Consider the following 19304-nt stretch of genomic DNA (forward strand, 5'->3'; position numbering starts at 1 on the left):
TAATCTCAGACACACACAAGTCAATTAAAAATGTCTACTTAAAACAAGGTAGTGGTCAGACATAAAAAATTTTAGTGCAAGTGTTTTACATTCAACATGTTGCACAAAACTTCATGAGGTATTTCAAGAATGTAAAAAGGAAAAAACTAATCGTCAACATGGGTATGTAGTTATTTTTTATTTTATTTTTAAGGAACAATTAAATATCTATTCGTATTTATTTTACTATATTTGAATAAAATTTAATTGATGAATTACTGTTGTTAAAAATTCACAGCTTATGGCATGATAGAGCCCAAGTTCAATTACTATTATAATATATTGAGAAGAGAACCAAAAAGTGAATGTGTAATTGATTGACTCAACATTATTCCTAGATACCAATGGGCTCTAGCATGGGATGGTGGATAACAATGAGGGCACATGAAAACTAACCTAGTAGAGGCAATAAACTTCATTCTTAGAAAAACCAAAAATTTTCCAATATGTGCAACTATCACGTCGACATACAAGAGATGTAATACATTATTCATCTAAAGAGGGAAGAAAGTCGATGCTAAAATAAGAGCCACACAAATATATACGAAAATAATAAATAAGGCCATGAGAGTCGTGGAATCAAAGGCAAACAGTCATCATGTCCTTGAGTTTGATCGACGCAATACACATTTTCTAGTGCAAGAAATGATTAATCCAAGGGAAGAACGATTGACTGGAACTTTCATGGTTAGACTAGATGAAAAGTGGTGTGACTATGGAAAATTCCAAAAGTTGCACATGTCATGCTTGCATGTCATTTCTGCATGTAAGCGTGCTCACCACTATTACACACCTTATATAAATCCAATATATACGTTAGACTATGTTTCTAATGTGTATAAGGAATTATTTGGAGAACTACCCAATGAATCTTTTTGGCCAGATAGATTGTGGGAAACCACAAACATTGCCAAATACATAAAAGATCAAAAACAAAAAAACTTGTCCAAAAACATCCTAAATATGCATCGAAATGGAGATGGCAAAACTTGGACAACCAAAAATATGTTTCACGTGTAGGAATCCAGGTCATTTTAAGAAAAAATGTCCATACGTCCAGGGAGTTCAAATCAACAACCTTAAAATCAACAACTCATACCTCCAATAGAGGGTATTCGATTATATTTCAATATGTTTCTTGTGTAGTATGTTTTCCTTTAATATAATTTATTTATGGTTGTTGCAAATTTCTGTTATTACAATTATTTTAGTATGCTTTAATACAATTATTCAATTCTATTAATGCAGTTGTAAATTTAAATTGTTATTTTTTAAAATATTTCATTATTAACATCAAATATTTAAGTTAATTATGATTCTATATTATTAATTTAAAATTAACATTATTTAAAATTGTAACACCCCAGTTCTCATACTTTTTATGGAGGGTAATTTAGTAATTTTCATAAGATTTATTGAGATGATTTAGTAGCTCAGAACGAGCCGTTTCCAAATTGGAACGGAGCGTTTCAAACCACCAAAAAGGCTTATAACCCTAGTTGAGAACGGGTCGTTCTGATTTTAGAACGGGCCGTTCCAAACATGGCTGTTGTGAGTTAAAGTGCAACTTCAGAATGGGCTGTTCTGGTTTTAGAACGGGCCGTTCCAAATGAGAATTTAATACATGATGAAAGGATCCAGAACGGGCCATTCCAGATTCGAAACGGGTCGTTCTGGCCACTCTTAAAATCTATAAATAGAGCACTTTGGCAGTGTTTCTAGACACACTCTCTGGAGACCAAGGAGAACCAAGAGAAGTAGATTGATCAGATTTCGCTCTAGCTTCGTCTTCTGCTCATCCAAGTAAGGGGGAGTGAGAAACCTCGCTCGGGGGTGTGGGAATAATTGTTGGGTAGTAGGATTGACCCCCAATCCCTTGCCTAATGCATGCTTCTAGGAACAGGCAACATATGAACGTTTTCTGTTTTGCCTCCTAATTGTTCTGTTGGGCTTCTTGTTAGATGTGATGTGTAGATATGTGATTGATTTTGAGAATGATCATGTTTTGATATGTATTAGAGTGTTCTATGAGTTCCTATAGGAACCCTATGAGAAACAGGAAAAATAGGAATGTTTTTTGTTTTTCTTTCTGATTCTTTCGTTGTGTTCCTTATTGGATGTGATGTATGAATATGTGATTGATTTTGAAAATGAATATTTTTTTTATATGAATTATAGTGCTCTGTGGGTTCTTGAGAGAACCCTATGAAAAATAGGCAAAATATGAATATTTTCTGTTTTGCTTTTTGAATGCTTTGTTGCGTTCCTTGTGTGATGTAGAGTGTAAATATGTATTTAATTTCAAAATTAGATATGTTTTGATATAAATTAGAGTGCTTTGTGAAATCCTATAAGGAACAATTATGAATAAGATTGTGTGAAATATGAACAAATGACATGAAATTCCATGACAAGTGATAAAGTGATGAGTCCATGAGTTTGTGAACGTGTGACATGCATCATGTGCATATATAAGCTAACAAGGTGTACCTTAGGGTCACTGGTGATGTAACATGCTAACAAGGTGTACCTTAGGGTCACTGGTGATGTAACAAGCTAACAAGTTGTACCTTAGGGTCACTAGTGATGAAATGACGAGATATGTGATGAGACATGTGATTGGTGCCACATGCATTTATGAGTCGAGTCCATGATATCATTGCATGATAAATGAGTGTACATGTGATACTGATTATGTATGTGTATTGTTTATATGTTTTGATATAAATTAGAGTGCTTTGTGAAATCTTATAAGGAACAATTATGAATAAGACTGTGTGAAATATGAACAAATGACATGAAATTCCATGACAAGTGATGAAGTGAGGAGTCCATGAGTTTGTGAACGTGTGACATGCATCATGTGCATATATAAGCTAACAAGGTTTACCTTAGAGTCACTGGTGATGTAACATGCTAACAAGATGTACCTTAGGGTCACTGGTGATGTAACAAACTAACAAGGTATACCTTAGGGTCACTAGTGATGAAATGACGAGATATGTGATGAGACATGTGATTGGTGCCACATGCATTTATGAGTCGAGTCCATGATATCATTACATGATAAATGAGTGTACATGTGATACTGATTATGTATGTGCATTGTTTATATGTGATTGGTGTTTATGACTTGTAATATGTTTGTTTTGTGTGTGTGCTATCTAACCTTTATTTCTGCACCTGAACCTAAATGAGATGTTTCTCACTCTCTTGTTGTTCTTTGTATGTGTTTAAATTGTGTTGCAAGTGATCATCAACATGAGGATGTTGGTTACGAGGCTTAGACTTCAGTTAGACATGCTCTGATAGGATATGTGACATCGGGGCATAGCTAGGCTTAGTTTAGGATTTCCTTATTGTTATTTTGTTTTGGAAAAGATTTATTTTTCTATAAATTCTACATTTGACCATGTTTGAAGTTTACGAATGTGAATTCTCTACTCTTATATTAATGGATTCATTGTTTCAATTATAAAGATTTTATTTAAATCAAGAATATGTTTTTTTTTATAATTGTTGTATAAGTATGTTGAAGTAGAGGGTGTCACAAAAATTAATAATAATCTTTCTTAATAATATTTACAAAAAATTCTTAAAAATTAAATAAATATATATTATTTATTTATAAAATAATTTTTATAAAAAAAATGATTAAAATTTTAAAATACTTATATCTATAATAGAAAAATAAATTATTAAATTAATTAAAAATATTAAAATATTTATATATAAAATTTCAATTATAACTCAAATAATTTTTTAAAAAAATTAAACAAATTTTTTTTTCAACAAAATCAAATTTTAAATATATATATATATATATATATATATATATATATATATATAAAACCCAATTGAGAAACCAATTTCTCAAAAGGGATTTTAACAGCAAATTTTTTTACGTGACAAATTGGTTGGTAGTGAACAATTTTTCACCATGCACAATAACTAGTACATGTAGATAAATAAAATGGGAAGTAGGTTATTTAGGTAAATAAAAAAATTATATATTATAAAAAATAAGTCGAGTCATGGCATGATTCTTTGGAGAATTAGCGTAGGGCTAATGATATATACACCTCTTTTTTTATAAGTACATTTTTTTTATTTTTTTAAAAAAATCCTTAAATATTTATAGTTTTTTTTATTCTTTAATTTTTTAATTTTACATTTCTATATTTTAATTTATCATTTTTTTTTACACACTTCCTTTCTTCTCCTTTTCAGTTTTCACATGCACCATCTTGTCTTTTTTCAATTCCTCACATATTTCAATGAGTAGTTTTAGTTCTCTCAATTTTTACATTACTCTTTTATTTTCTCACCTCTTTTACTTTTTCACATGCATCCAAATCATAGAACTAGTAGGCAACAACATTGTAAATATGTGTAGCTTCCTCAATAGTTTCTATCAAATTAGATACATATTTTTTCTTTTAACATTTCCTTTCCTTTCACCCATCCAAAAACCTTAACATTAAGTTTAGTGTTATGAAAAAGACATTTTCACTATTTTGAAGTACTATACGGATAGTGATATCAGTGAGAAAATTGAAAGAGTAAGGAAAAATAATAATATAAAACTAAAAAAATTAAAATTACCTACCAAAATAGGTAGGGGTAGAGGAAAATTAAGAGGATGTATATGAAAATAAGAAAAAGAGGTGTGTAAAAAAAAGTCATAAATTAAATATTAGAAATGTAAAATTAAAAAATTAAAAATTAAGAATATTTTAAAATTTTAATTATTTTTTTTAAAAAAAGAACTTATAAAAAAGGAGGTGTATATATGATGATCCTTAGCGTAGTTAGTGTTTTTTCATCCGGTATTAATGCGACAAAACCCTTCTTTGGTTTCCAATCGACGCAACGAGCGATGCCCAATGGGCTCACTCAAAGCCCAGTAGTGTGGTTGAGTGTGTTACATTACATGAACGTATCATTATTTTATTGACACCAGTAAATTGTCATTTTTCCTTTTCTCCGTCTTCCCTGTGTGTGTGTGTTGCACTGTTATATATTTATTATCTGACGGAACCCAAAAATCAAAATCCCTCTCCCGTGTAGTTTGTTGAGTGAGAAAGATGTTGAACGCAAAAGGAGGTGAAATGGGCGAAGGGAGAGAAGGGGATTGGGAGTGCAGCAGTTGCAAGAACAGGAACTACGCCTTCAGATCATTCTGCAATCGCTGCAAGCAACCGCGCCTCCTCGTCGACACCAAAACCCCCGCTGATTCCAAGTGGCTCCCTCGTATTGGCGATTGGATCTGCACCGGTTAGCCCCAACCACCAATTATTTCTCTCTTTTTTTTTTCTTTCCTTCCAACAAATCAATTTCTTTTCTTTTTTTCTTTAGTTTTTTAACTTGGACACTTTGTGTACTTGTATTTAGTGTATTTTATGATGCCTTGGGTGAAATGAAGTGGAATTAGGAAATTAGCTTGTTGTTTTACTCATTACTCATCTCTTCCCCTGTGACCTAGTGTGCTTCTTTCCTTAGTGGATAGTTAGATAGATACACTATTTAGGCTTACATATATGGTTTTGTTTCTGGGCCCTATTTTTTTTTAATTTATTTTTATTTTAATCTTTACATGTAACAAAAACACTGAATTTTTAGTCTCTCACTAAGGAGTAAGGACTGGAAGCACATAGCTTTTTGTAATTTTTAAGGACTGAAACTGAATAAAGTTTAAATAAGGATCTGTTTCAGAAAACAACATATTTTCATGGTTAAAAACATATTTAAGCTTACTAGGTACTGGTAGGAATGCTTCTGAGTGCGCTATCCACTGCAGGGTAGCTTAGTGCAACATAGGCATAATTTGGATAAACTTTCAAGAGTTTGTTTGAGTGCAAGTTTAGAAGAAATTTTGAGAGCTTCTCTATTATAAATAAAGAGCTTTTCCAAATAGAAAAGCTGTTAAAAATACTTTTAAACTTGTATCTAAACAGATTCTAAATACTCTCGTGGGAGAAGAAAATAAGAAAGTAAATTAAATTAGACTTCTCTTGTAAGTTAGAATCAACTTAGGTACTTCAATTTTTATAGAAGCTCTCTCGTTTTTAACTTCTCCAAAAGCCAAAGCTGAGGTGCATAAATTGATTTTAACTTACAGGATAAGTTTGATATATATATATATATATATATATATTTTTTTTTTTTTTTTTTTTTTTTCTCCAATGAGTGCTTATTGAGATAATTATTCAAACTGGTCCATAGTGAAATTTTCTTAGTATTCCAGCTTTGTGTGTTCCATTTTAAGACCTTAGTACTCAAGGACAGAGATATGCCACAATGCATTGAGCTCTATTTTATACATGTTTGGGTTTTCCCGCCTGATTGATATTAATTATTTAAAGATGCCCAACTTTAGCTGGCATTTGATTTTGGTTTATGATCTTCTGTTTCAAATTGAAATGAAGAACTTGCTATCACCTAGGTTGAGATGTTTGTGCTTTTTGTATGTGTATTTTGTGTGGGATGGACGGGTTGGTGTGCGTTGGACGTGTTGGTGTGCGTATGCTTGGCTTCCTTTGCCTCTGGCTGCTTTGGGGTCTGGGTTTGTATGGATTGGAACAAATAGGTTGCACTAACAACAATTATGCATCAAGAGAGAAGTGCAAGAAGTGCGGGCAACCGAAGGAGGTAGCAGCCATGCCAGCAATTGCAATGACCGGAGCATCTTTCCCCACTTATTCACATTATTTTTCCAGGGCCCCGGGAGCACCATCACAATCACTGCATTTAAACCCCAATTGGCCTGTTCCCGGAGCAGATAAGTATGGTTTCCAGCCGCATCCAGTTTCCATATGGCTACCAGGTGGGAATTATGGCTCTGGACATCATCATGAAAATTCCACCAGTCAGAACCTATCTGTTCCAAAGGGATGGCGCAATGGGGACTGGATCTGTAACTGTGGCTTCCACAATTACTCGTCACGCTCTCAGGTATGCCTTGAATTCTGCTTGTATATGATGTTGAGCTATACAGTCTACAAGAGTTGGAGTATTCATTATTTTTCTGATTCAGTGTTGAAATTATTTGCAGTGTAAAAAATGCAATGCTTTTCCACCTGGTATGTCTTCCTTCTTTGGTATATAGATTGTAGCCCTGTAGGTACAAAATGCCTAAGCTGTGTCTTCTGTCAACAGATACTATGTGAAAATGCACAAGTCTTAGAACATATCCTCTTATGGTGCTCTGTTGTCCTATAGATTATCCTCCTGGGGCTCATTGCATTCATAAGAGTATTTTTGGTTATTTGATACCGAGAATGATTTCTAATTTGTAGCAATTGATGTTAAACTTATCACTGTTTCTACTATTTTGGTATAAAGCACTTGGGACAAAGCGGTTGGCTTCTGAAGAGTTGGTTTATGATTGGGACAACAAGAGATTGAATGTAGGAACTGTAAGGAATTTGTTTCTTATTTAATTTCTGATCCACTTCCGTGGTTTTAAAATTCAATTTTGATAGTCATTAAATCCTCTTACAGTCTCTCTCTTGTTTTACAGACAAATGATCAGCAGCAAACCTATACAAGTTTAGATCTAGTGGTAGGGACAGGTGCAGATCCAAAACCTGGAGTCTTCCCCTCTTATCCCAGCATGAACTCAAGTACAGCTCCAAATCTGCCAATGGCCACGCTGCTCCCACCTCAAGTTTCTTCACCTGCCCTCCTTGGAAAAGGGTAACTAATTCCTTTTCCCCGACCTTTGAGTAATATTGTTGTAGAGTGAAGAATGAAGACATGTATATATTTATTATTGCACATCTAATCACTTTAGAGATGCTATCATACATTCCTAGGCTCACAATTTAAATACATTTTTACCTATTGGATCTAATAGAGCAAAGCAATGGCGTACTGGAGATTGGATGTGCACAAATTGCAACAATCATAATTATGCTTCCAGACTACAGTGTAACAGGTCATTCTCTCATTCACATGGTTTTTTATGTTTAGAAGGAGCAGATTGAGTGCCCTTTAAATGAAGACAATATTATTCCTGTCATCAAGTCATTATATTATGAAGCCATCAACCGTGTTCACATTTTCTTTGCACGCCTCACTGAATAATCAATTCTCGTCATTTGCAGGTGCAAAACTCAAAGAATGGCGCCTATGCAACCCGTTAATGTTGTGTAATGTTGAGTTCATTAGTTATATTTCAGTCACGTGCCCTAGTTTGGCTGAGTTTTGTTTTGATTTTCTAGCGTGTGTTTGCCAGCAAAAAACGCTGATATTCTCGGCAGGCGCATTACATTTGCTCAAGACATAAGTGGTTTATGCTTAGTGGCATCGTATTTTTCGGTTTCTGAGATGTGTATGCTTACTATAGATTTTCTATTTAATATAGAAGATTGTGGGTGAGTTGCGAGGATTATTCTATTCGCGTATAGCTCATTTGTCCATTGTTTCTTCTCAAATTTCAGTGATTTTGGTTAAAGTTATAACCTGAGTTCAGAAATGTATTCATGGTACATTGACATGCCTCTGTTCACGTGCGCGAATTTAGTTATTGGTGTTCAGCGATTTTCAAATTTGTCAGTAACTGCAAACTGTAGAATTATCATATCTCGCATAAAGTTCGCTAGACTATTCTAACTTTCCTCTACCATATGACCGGGGGCTTTACTAGGAAACTCATGTTTTCTTAATAGCACTAAATAAGTTTTATTTTTGGTCTTAGGGATATGAAAGAAGTTTAAAATAAATAATATTTTACATAGTTTTTTTTTGGCTGCTAATATTTTACAAAGTTAAGAACAAGACAAGGATTTAAAAATGTCAAGAATTATAGTGATCTGTACTTACAATTTCATAGATTATTACACGGATTTACGTGAAAAAGTATTGTCTAAGTTATACTAAATAGTTATCACTTAGTAGGCTCCTCAACTAAACATAAAATGTATTGGTATACACAGGAAATCCTTTGGGTTTTAGTGCAGTTTGGTTTTTTGAGACAATTAGTTGAATGAGTTTGACACTGCAAGGGAAAGAGAGTTTGTCAGTATCAAAATCTCAACTCCAAACACGAAAAAAAATGCGATGACATTAGAACTCTCTTTAACAAAACTGATTGGTTTTTGGCCTCCTGGAATCATACATATAATATCTATTACACACAGTAGTAGCAAAGGGTAAAAACATAATTGGAGAACATCTGAGCTCAGAAGCTAAAACCCCAAGCTTTTATTCAGCAAGTTGAAAACTTGAGATGAATGATCACTTGAAGACATCAGAAGGAGCGAGTGGAGGACCATCGAGCTTGTAAAGGTTGAAGGCGGGACCCACAAACCTGAACAATATCCAACCACCAATCATAATGAAGATCGAAGCATATGCAAATTTGTTGAGCCAAAAGAGAGCGCCCTTCTCTCCCACGTAAAGTTCCATCGCTTTCTCACTCAAATTCATGTCCTCCCATTTCTTGGGAGGAGTCTCCGTGACCCTTGCCTTGGTGCTGTTCTCACTCTCTCTCTGTCGTTTTGCTTGCCTTCTCGACCTTCTCCTGAAGCTTATTTCCACAGCACTGGATGATGGTGCTTGAACTGAGTTTGCATCAACGTCGTTTGTGCTGGTGTTACTACTATTATTGTCACTGCTGGTGCAGGTGATGGGGTTGAAACTGTGACGGTGGGGCAGGGAGATTTGGCTGTGTCGGGTTGATGGAAGTGAAGGTCTACTGAGAATTATGAGGGAAGATGGGTTTCGAGAGAGAGAGAATGTTTCCATGGTTTCCTAGAGTGTAACGTGTGGTTCGTTATATTTTGCTTATCCACTTCCATTTTATCATCCTCTCTTATTGGACCTGCACCTGATACAAGTAAATCCACCCAAATGTTACTTGGTTTGGACTTCACTTGAGAATTGAAATTGCAATGGTTTTGGGCCCGAGTATATATTAAAGGCCCATGTTATTCTAACACCCCCATTTTTTTTCACACTCCATTAATTTTATAATTGTGTTTTAAAAAAAAAAAACATACTTGACAAAAATAAGCTTCTTCTTTTTGGTTTTTTTTTTCTGAATGAAAAAATTAAGTCTAGGTACATAAAGAAAAACTTATTTCCAATTGTGTTTCTTGATGTTGATAAATTTTAATGATATAGACAATAAAAATAGTTTTGCATTATAGGATAAAAGTGTTTTAAGTGTGGTTAGTGCTATTTTTCAATTAGAAATGGAGTTTTATCTCGATAATATATACTTGTTTAATGTAAATCTCATTAATATGTACTTGGAGAAGTTGATTCAATTGTATATCCAAGAAATAGTACAATTGTGTGGGGTGCCTTCCAATATTATTTCTGATCGAGATCCAAGATCTACTTTTAGATTTTGATAAAGTCTGCACCAAGCCCTGGGGACAAGGTTGAGATTGAGTTTTGCATATCACCCTCAGACAAACAGTTAGTCAGAAAGGACTATCCAATTTTTGGAGGATTTGTTGAAGGCTTGTATGTTAAACCATTTGGAGAGTTGGGTTGGGAGACGGTCTTACCATTGGCACCATTTAATACTCTATGTGGCAGGAGGCGTATGACTCTTGTGTTGGTACCAAGAGGGTGAGTCGGTAGTTGTAGGACCAAAGTTGATTCTATAAGCTATTTAGAAGGTGATGTAGATACAATAGAGGATGAGAACTGTCAAGAGTAGGCAAAAATCATATGTTGATAAGAGGATGAACCCTCTAGAGTTTGTTGTGGGGGAACATGTATTTCTAAAAGTGACATCCACTGTTGGAGCGAGAAGGGTAGTGATGGCCAAAAAGTTGACGTTGAGATTCATTGGTCTTATCAGATCCTTCGTCGTGTAGGTCTAGTGGCTTATCAATTGGCCTTGCCACCTTTCCTTTCTAACTTGCACGATGTGTTTCATGTTTCCTAGTTGAGAAAGTATGTTCATGACTCAAGTCATGTTATTGAGATAGATGAAGTTTAGGTTAGAGAGAAGAGACCTTTTGCTATGGTTGATCACAAGATGAAGGAATTGAGAGGCAAAATTATCGGTTTGGTGAAGATCTTGTGGGATGTAGTTGCTAGTGCGACCACTTAGGAGGTTGAGATGAGGAAAATATGTTTTATGCATGATGTTGTTGCATTGTTGAGATGATGAATGTTGAGAATGTTTTAGGCATGGTGTTGTTAAGTTGTAACGACCAACCTATGACCAACGGAGTGGTTTTTAAAGTTGTATATATTTCATTGTGTGGATATTGTGTTATGGTACTCTAGAAGTCTAATTTGTTGAAAAACTTTTCTTGAGAAGCTGACCCTTGAAGAAGATTATTGTGTTGAATCTTATCTAGAACTTAGTTGGTACCTTGTGTGGGCAAAGTACAAAGTTAGGAATTTAGTTCCTAGCTGAGTATTAGAAGGACGTAGTATTTAGAGAATAATTAGTGGACTAATCCCATAAGAGACTTGGTTAAACTAATTTTATAATAGTGGATTTGAGCCTAATTCAACCCTTCAAAATTGACTTGTAAGATGTGAGTTATTTTTCACTTATATACTATTTAATTGTCTAATCTCTTGTCGATGTGAGATTTGGATTTTTCCCAATACACCCGCTCACGTCCAATACTATTGGACTTGATATGTGGATAAATGATGGGTGACTCTTTTTTAATGATCTAGGATAGGTGACTCTTTTTAAATGATTTAGGATAGTTGGTCTTTTTTAAGGATCTAGGATAACTTTGATATCATCTTAAAATAGTGAATTTGAGTCTAATTCAAACCCTACAAAATTGACTTGTAAGATAAGAATTGCTCTCCACTTATATATTATTTAATTTCCTAATCTCTAATCATTGTGAGAGTTGGGTTTTTCCCAATAGTTAGCTAATGTTGTGGTAGGCCTATACCCAACTACTCTACCCTAACATTAAAACTAAACTTCTTTATTTAAGTGATGACATCCGAGAAACCAAATTGTTGAGTTGTGGATTGATATCCAATTTGTTTTTGATTTAGCAACCTCAAACAAATCACAGTGTTATTAGTTCGATAGAGTCAAGTCACTTGAATTACTCACGTCCTAGTTGAAGACAATGTACCTAGTTGTGCATAATTTGTGTTGAAAATGCCTTCTTGAGTGTTGATGACTGGTATTAACGTTGATTATTGTGTAGATCTTGAGTTTCTCATGTTAATGGAGAAGTTGATGTGATAACGATGTATGTTGACACCGTCGAATGTAAAGCTATTATTTGATGATATGCTTGCTATCTAGTGTTGTTTGTGCATTGTTTCTAATTACTATTGTGTATTTTCATATGGTTTGAACTCTAATGATCATATATAATATAGATATGCAATGTTCAGCCTTTATGATGGCTAAATTTGGGGTGGTCATTATAAAGATAAGAAGTTACATGATCAGCAACTTAAATTGTGTAATTTATTTCTAGGTGAATTATTATATCTATATTGTATACAATGATTGATAACTTAAGTTGAATATGAAAATATAGTTGAAAAAACATTTACTTTACACCAAGAAGGTTTTTATTTTTGATTTATTTTTTTTTTATTTTTGTTTTGTTTGTTTGTTTATATATATAAATATATATATATATATATATATATAATGACAGTGATTTTGCGGTGCAAGAGAGAAAACAGAAAATTAATTCCCAGTAGGCACAGAGCATGCGCAGCAAATTAAACCAGAAATTTTTATTGATAATGAAAAATACCAATTTTATTGGAGCAGCATTAGCTTCCAATCACAAAAAAATAAAAAGCCTCAATGAATCCCCCGAACAAGATCCAGTAACAAAACGATTCCCAACCACCAAAGCAGTGGTGTCAACAAAGGTGAATCAACCAACCAATACACAATCACAGCATCAACCAAAAATCACATATCAGAATCTTCTTCCTCCTCAGGAAAGCGAAGGTGATTTCCTTTGGGTGTTGGCAACCCCTTCAAACAAATCACATTAGACGATTCTACTTCCACTTTCTCCACAAGCTCGTCATCACTGTCGTAAACAAACCTCATGTGCTTCCCACAGCCCTTCTCATTCACACTAATGTTGTTCAACCCAGCACACAATTCATCAATCAACAACCCTCCATCACCATCATCACAGAACTCCTCATCTTCAGCATCCTCATCATAATACTCCTCTTCCTCCTCACCCATTTTCTCATCATCCTCATCCTCATCATGTGTGCTTGCATTCACCTGAATGGACCAAATAGAAGCACCATCATCTTCCGTGGTGGACCCACCTCCACCACTTCCTTGTGACACTTCCTGATAAGTCACCTCAGAAGAGCATTCTGAAACCTCGGATTTGTCCGAGAAATCCAACAGCAGCGACCTCGTTATCACACTCTTCTCAGATTCAGCCTTCTCATTGTTCTTTCCCTCAAATATTTCATCCACCACCTGCCATAAAAAGACCCTCCACTTTTATTACATTTCAAACAATACCATATAAAATAATTTTCATCTGACAATACCATACAACAGGGTCTGTTTGGAAGGCGGGAAAAATTGAAAATTAAAACAAAATTCAATTTTTTTTTTTCAGAAAGTAAACTTTATCTCCTCTTTTCTTTAACTCAATCTAAAAAATCAATTTTTATAACTAACCCTCTATATCAATTGCCCTCTATTTCTCTTTTATTAATTTTTACATTATATTAGAATCATCATCATAACATAATATTAACTAATTGGGAAAAATATCATTTTCTTGAAAGCAACAAAAAAGGGCAAGAAAATAAAGCCTAAAACAAATATAACTAACCCTCTGGATCAATTGTTCTTCAACGACAGCAGAAGGTAAAGCAGTTTCATCGGAAGCAGAAAGATTAGCGATTTGGGGAGTGTTCGCAGGAGTGGGTGCAAGAAGTGACATTGGGGAATTAACAAGTTTGAGAAAGGAAGGAACTTCCTTTGAGAATTTCGAAACCACAGCTTCTTCTTCAACTTTCTGCAAAAGGGTCTTAACCTGACCCCTCAGCAAGGCTTCGCCGGAACCCGGCGTTTGCTTCACCCTCCGCTGCTTCGCCATAGACGACAACGGCGTTTCGAGATTGTTGCCGTTTGCAAGCCCCACGATCGGTGAATCGTTCGATATGTCAATAAGCGCACACCGATCCTGCTGCTGTTGCATGTTGTTTCTTTGCCTCGTTTTCGAACCGCTCTTTTCAGATTCCTCAGGCTTTTTTCCTATCAAAAGAAATAATAAGAAATTAAAATTTGAATCTTGGGAAAATTAATTTGGGATTTGAGAGAAGGGTAGGTTTCTTACTTGAAAGAGGGATATTGTTGGAGGCGGTTTGAGATCTGGTGATTCTTCTTGCTGTGGATGATGGAGTCTCCATTGGAACTGATTCAGAGAGATTAGAGCACAAAAGAAGATTGAAGAATGTTGTGTGTAGGACTAAACTGAAGGGTTTATAAAAGGTGGTGGCATCAAATTTTTTGACCGTTGGCGCGTGGGCGTATTTGCTTGAAATGAAACGGTGTGCAATGAACTAGCCGTTAGGTTACACTGTTTTGAATTTGTGGCCACTAATGGGCTTCTAACGTGGGCCTGGTTTGTGTAAGGAGCCCATTTGAAATGTATTGGTCTACACCAGAATTTAGTTAAAGAGACAAAAAAGATTGTTGTAATATAGGGGAAAAAGAGAACAACTAGTTGATATTTATGTTCACGCCACAATCTAGTGAAGATGGAGCCGGAATTCACAAATTACGGAGTGGTAAAACATGATGGCATTCACTTTATAGTTAACTTACTCTCTTTGTAAATTAACTTAAAAATGAAAAAAGAGAGGTTAAAGTTGGTTAAGATTAAATATATTAGTTTTTAATTTTTTTTTTAAGTTTTAGTTAATGAATAAATTCTTATTGATTTTAGTTCTTAAAAATATTTTCTATGAACAAAAAATATTGATGCTAGGAAACATAAATATTAATTGGAGGAAAAGTTTAGAACTCAAAGTGAAAGTCAGAAAAAAAAAAAGAATTAAAAACATATTTAATTTATTTATTTAGTGTAAATAATTAAAAAATAAAATAAAAGTATAATATAACCGAAGCATATCTTCATACAAACCTTACTTAATATTTAAAATATTTATAATAAAATTTACACCTAATAAAAACTATAAAATATTATCAATAATATAATTATTAACTAATAAATTTTACTAAAAATAAGAAGAAAAAGAGTTGCCAAGTTAATCTATCCGTGTTACCCTAACTTGTGTTACTTAGAAACTAGTATTTTAACTTATACAATGTACAAACTAAATATTTAATATATATAATTAAAATTTATAATAAATTATATATATAAATAAATATTATATTTGAATATATTAATCATATTTAAAATTTGTATAAATAGATATTTTAAGCATAAATTATGAGTAAACACTTTATTTGGTCCGTAAAATATTTTTTGCGGCATATGCTTGAATATATTAATCATATTAGTTTTTTGAACAATTAGTAGTGAAGTGTCGAATTGACACCTATTTTCTCTCCTAATTAGTTGTTGTCTCTCCTGAACACCTATATGGACTATAAAACAAGATTTTGGTACTTTTCGATCAATAAAGGACATTTTTTCATGTTTAAATATTTTGAGTTTCATAGGATTAAAATGAAAGGTTGTTGAGTTTCGTAGGATTTCCTGTAAATGAATCTTTTTTTGTCTTAGTCATCCTTAATTTCTTTGTCTGTTTTGACAATTGACAGAAAACCCTCATTTCATCTATTTGTGGTTATGTTTCTATTAATAATTTTGTGAAAACGCTATAACTTAACATTTTGGTGCACACTATGTAGGTATACAATGTTAGAATAAACAAAGAAACACACTACAAGAAAAATCAGGATTATCTACGGAAGAAATCCGTAGATAAGCATGAAAATCTGTAAAGCATGAAAATCTGTAAAGCATGAAAATCCGTAAAGCATGAAAATCCGTAGATAAGTCTTAATTATCTATGGATTATCTACGACTAAAAATTCGTAGGTAATAAGGTCGTAGATAACGTTACTACGAAAAATTTTCCGTAGGTAACTTTTCGCAGGTAACGTTACCTACGGAAAATTTTCCGTAGATAACCCATGAAAGTTGTTATCTACGAATTTTATCCATAGATAACCTTCAGAAAATTTTTGTTTAATTTTAATAAATTTATTAATGTCACAACCCTCACATTTGGCCTCTCAAGGATGCTATTTCATGACACGTCACTTTTCAACATGTTTTGTCCTTACTACACATTTTCTATCCCTATATTACTCAAAGTCAAGCACGCCTAATTGTGGAGTTTTGATGAGATAAGCTACCGAAAAGCAGATGCATGTTGTCAGTATAAGTAGTACAAATTAATTTATTTAAGTTATCCTCAACTATACAATCTCATACTTATACTATTTTTGGATCCCTCTCATTTTGGTGTGTCCAGACCGCTATAAAAATATCAAAATATATATAATAATTATATTACCAATAATAATAATTATATTATATTTAATTAATCTTTATATATATATATATATATATATATATGTATATACACTTACTTGTATAATTAACAATCTACTTATTTCTATTTAAAATTAATATTATGATACAATTTAAATTATTTATTATAAATTTAAAAGTTTAAATAATAATTTATATATTTTAAAATGATAAGAGTTATAATAACACCGGTGTAACTTTTACTAAATATTACACCGCTCAATAACTTTATATTAAATGTGAATTTTGTAAATCCAACCGTTAGATTGAAAGTTCATATCACTTTATATGTTTATATCAAATTTTGTTAAAATTGAACAACAACTTGAAGGTAATCAAAGTGTTCATATTTTAGTATATTTTGAAATGTATATATTACGTCAATTTTATTTTACAAGAATGAAGTATCAAATCATCTTGAATTAATATAAAATTTTGTATATATGAGCTAAGAGTAAAAATTTTTCAATCTAACAGTTGAATTTATAAAATTCACATTTAATATAAAGTTATTGAGCGGTGTTATACTTAGTAAAAGTTACACCGGTGTTATTATAACCCTTCTCTTTAAAATATTATTTTTATAAATTAAATATTAACATTTTAAATAAATTATTGACTAACTTAATATATTTATTCATCTTAAATCTATTATATAAAATTCAAAAAATTTATTTATTCTTGTTTTATTTTCTAATTATCAACCATTAATAAAATACTAATTTAAAATCTTATCTAATTATATCATAATATTTTCATATCAAATTTAAAACCAGATATTAGTATGTTATATTTTATCATCATTAATTTATAAAAATAAAAAATTTAAAATGATAATTTTTAATAATATTTATTTTTTACCAAATATTCTTTACATCACTTAGAGCATAAAAAATTTTGTCTTGCATCTGCCAAGGTTATCTACGAAAAATCCGTAGATAACGTTATATATGGAAAGTTTTGCATAGATAACCCACGAAAGGTTGTTATCTACAGATTTTATCCATAGATAACTAAACATTATCTATAGAAAAAATTTCGTAGGTAATATTCCGTAGATAACTAAAAATTATCTACAAAAAAAATCCGTAGGTAATATTGCGAAGATAACTAAACATTATATACGAAAAAAATTCTGTAGGTAATATTCCGTAGATAACTAAACATTATCTACGAAAAAAATTTTGTAGATAATATTCCGTAAATAACTAAACATTATCTACGGAAAAAATTTCGTAGGTAATATTCCGTTTCCATAGATAATAATAGTTTTTCTTGTAGTGATTAAGGATGATTAAGACAGAAAAATCTAACTATAGGAAACTCTATGAAACCTAACAACAATCTTCCATTTTAACCAAAGCATCCATGAAAGAATATTTAAATATGACAAAATTTCCATTGTTAATTGGAAAGTACCAAAACCTTGCATTATGATCCATATTAGATGTTTAGGAAGGAAAACAACTAACTAGGAGAGAGAATACATGTCAACATGATAATTAACTGTTGACTAGTCATGAAACTAATAGAATTAATAACTGAGTATAACGAAAGGACTAACTTGCATGACAAAATCAAAATTTAGGGACTCGGGTGCTAGAAAAAATCTTTCAAGGACCAAATTGAGTGTTTACTCTATAAATTATATAGTAACACAATATTATTTTTATTTATTAATAATTTATTTCAAAATATTAAATTTTAATTAATAAATAATTATGATAAGTAAAAACCAAATTAGATAAGTTAAAAAATCCTAAAAACCTTCTTATTGAAAAAAATATCCTAAAAGCACTTTCACGTAAGATAGAGATTCGTGTTTAATATATAAGAGTTAACTTATCATTGATCTCATTTTTAGTACTTTAATTTGTTCACTTAACTTATCTTTTCTTTAAGCTTATTAGTATATTTGTGCAACCAAATTATCTTTGATCTTATTTAAAAACACTCTTGTGTAAGATTGAAATTAATTTTTAATATGATGGCATATATAGGCTCTGTAGGGTTTTGGAGAGAGATGAGTCTAACGATGATCTGAACAAGAAAAGTATGAAGAAAGTTGAGATGAAGGATAATATTGAGGTTGTTGATGAGACTATGTTTGATGTTCCTCTGGCGAACAACGGAAAAAACCCTAAATCCTAAACCAAATATAGTAGAGAACTATTAAAGAAGTTTGATATGGAGAATTGTAAAATTTCAAACATCCCTATGTCCACTAATTGTTATCTAGATAGTGATGTTGCAAGAAAGGAAGTAGAAGAAACAAGATATAGAGGAATCATCAGATCACTCTTATATCTCACAACAAGTAGACCATATATAATGTTCAGCGTGTGTATGTGCTAGATTCCAATCTGCACCTAAGGAATCACACTTGAAAGATGTGAAAAAAGAATATGAAGTATCTCAAAGGAACCCTTAATTTAGGATTATGGTATCCTAAAGGTACATCTCCTTCCTTAATTGGATTTTCTGACTTTGACTTTGCAGGTTGCAAGTTAGGCAGAAAAAGAACTAGCGGTACATGTTATATATTTGGAGAATGTCTTATATCTTGGCGTAGCAAGAAATAGGCTTGTGTATCACTTTCTACAACTGAAGCAGAATACATAGTAGCTGGAAGTTGTTATGCACAATCCATATGGCTCAAACATCAACTTCAAGACTTTGGATTGAAGCTAGATCACATTCCACTGAAATATGAAAATACAAGTGCTATCAACATCT

The 19304-nt window shown here is 32.4% G+C and overlaps 3 protein-coding genes across 4 annotated transcripts; 1 reads left to right on the forward strand and 2 right to left on the reverse strand.

The window, feature by feature from the left end:
- Positions 1-4954: 4954 nt before the first annotated feature.
- On the forward strand, positions 4955-8434 carry LOC109787964 (zinc finger (Ran-binding) family protein). Of its 2 annotated transcripts, none has more exons than XM_020346580.3 (7): positions 4955-5316; positions 6629-6993; positions 7094-7121; positions 7384-7448; positions 7562-7737; positions 7898-7978; positions 8148-8434. In XM_020346580.3, the coding sequence occupies exons 1-7, from the start codon at positions 5127-5129 to the stop codon at positions 8194-8196; spliced, it is 954 nt and encodes a 317-aa protein (XP_020202169.2). In that variant the 5' UTR covers positions 4955-5126; the 3' UTR covers positions 8197-8434. The 2 variants fall into 2 exon arrangements, with proteins under 2 accessions (XP_020202169.2, XP_020202168.2); XM_020346579.3 differs by having other exon boundaries at positions 4973-5316; positions 7384-7457.
- Positions 8435-9119: 685 nt separating this feature from the next.
- On the reverse strand, positions 9120-9831 carry LOC109787965 (uncharacterized). The gene has a single exon (XM_020346581.3). It carries the CDS (start codon positions 9787-9789, stop codon positions 9280-9282), a length of 510 nt encoding a protein of 169 aa, XP_020202170.2. The 5' UTR covers positions 9790-9831; the 3' UTR covers positions 9120-9279.
- A 2884-nt stretch (positions 9832-12715) lies between these two features.
- Positions 12716-14488, reverse strand: LOC109787963 (uncharacterized). Its single transcript, XM_020346578.3, has 3 exons — positions 14334-14488; positions 13827-14251; positions 12716-13462 (listed from the first exon to the last, which is right to left on the reverse strand). Exons 1-3 carry the CDS (start codon positions 14404-14406, stop codon positions 12926-12928), a joined length of 1035 nt encoding a protein of 344 aa, XP_020202167.2. The 5' UTR covers positions 14407-14488; the 3' UTR covers positions 12716-12925.
- Between the last annotated feature and the right edge of the window lie 4816 nt (positions 14489-19304).

The sequence above is a fragment of the Cajanus cajan genome, chromosome 5, assembly GCF_000230855.2.
Source record: "Cajanus cajan strain Asha chromosome 5, NIPB_CcT2T_4, whole genome shotgun sequence".
Classification (NCBI taxonomy): domain Eukaryota; kingdom Viridiplantae; phylum Streptophyta; class Magnoliopsida; order Fabales; family Fabaceae; genus Cajanus; species Cajanus cajan.

Coding starts and splice junctions, on each gene's coding strand:
- LOC109787965 (XM_020346581.3), bottom strand. CDS start 9,789: ATGGAAACATTCTCTCTCTCTCGAAACCCATCTTCCCTCATAATTCTC.
- LOC109787964 (XM_020346579.3), top strand. CDS start 5,127: ATGTTGAACGCAAAAGGAGGTGAAATGGGCGAAGGGAGAGAAGGGGAT. Junction 6,994..7,093: donor ATTACTCGTCACGCTCTCAG/GTATGCCTTGAA, acceptor AATTATTTGCAG/TGTAAAAAATGCAATGCTTT. Junction 7,458..7,561: donor AGAGATTGAATGTAGGAACT/GTAAGGAATTTG, acceptor CTTGTTTTACAG/ACAAATGATCAGCAGCAAAC.
- LOC109787963 (XM_020346578.3), bottom strand. CDS start 14,406: ATGGAGACTCCATCATCCACAGCAAGAAGAATCACCAGATCTCAAACC. Junction 14,252..14,333: donor CAACAATATCCCTCTTTCAA/GTAAGAAACCTA, acceptor TTCTTTTGATAG/GAAAAAAGCCTGAGGAATCT. Junction 13,463..13,826: donor AAGAACAATTGATCCAGAGG/GTTAGTTATATT, acceptor TTTTTATGGCAG/GTGGTGGATGAAATATTTGA.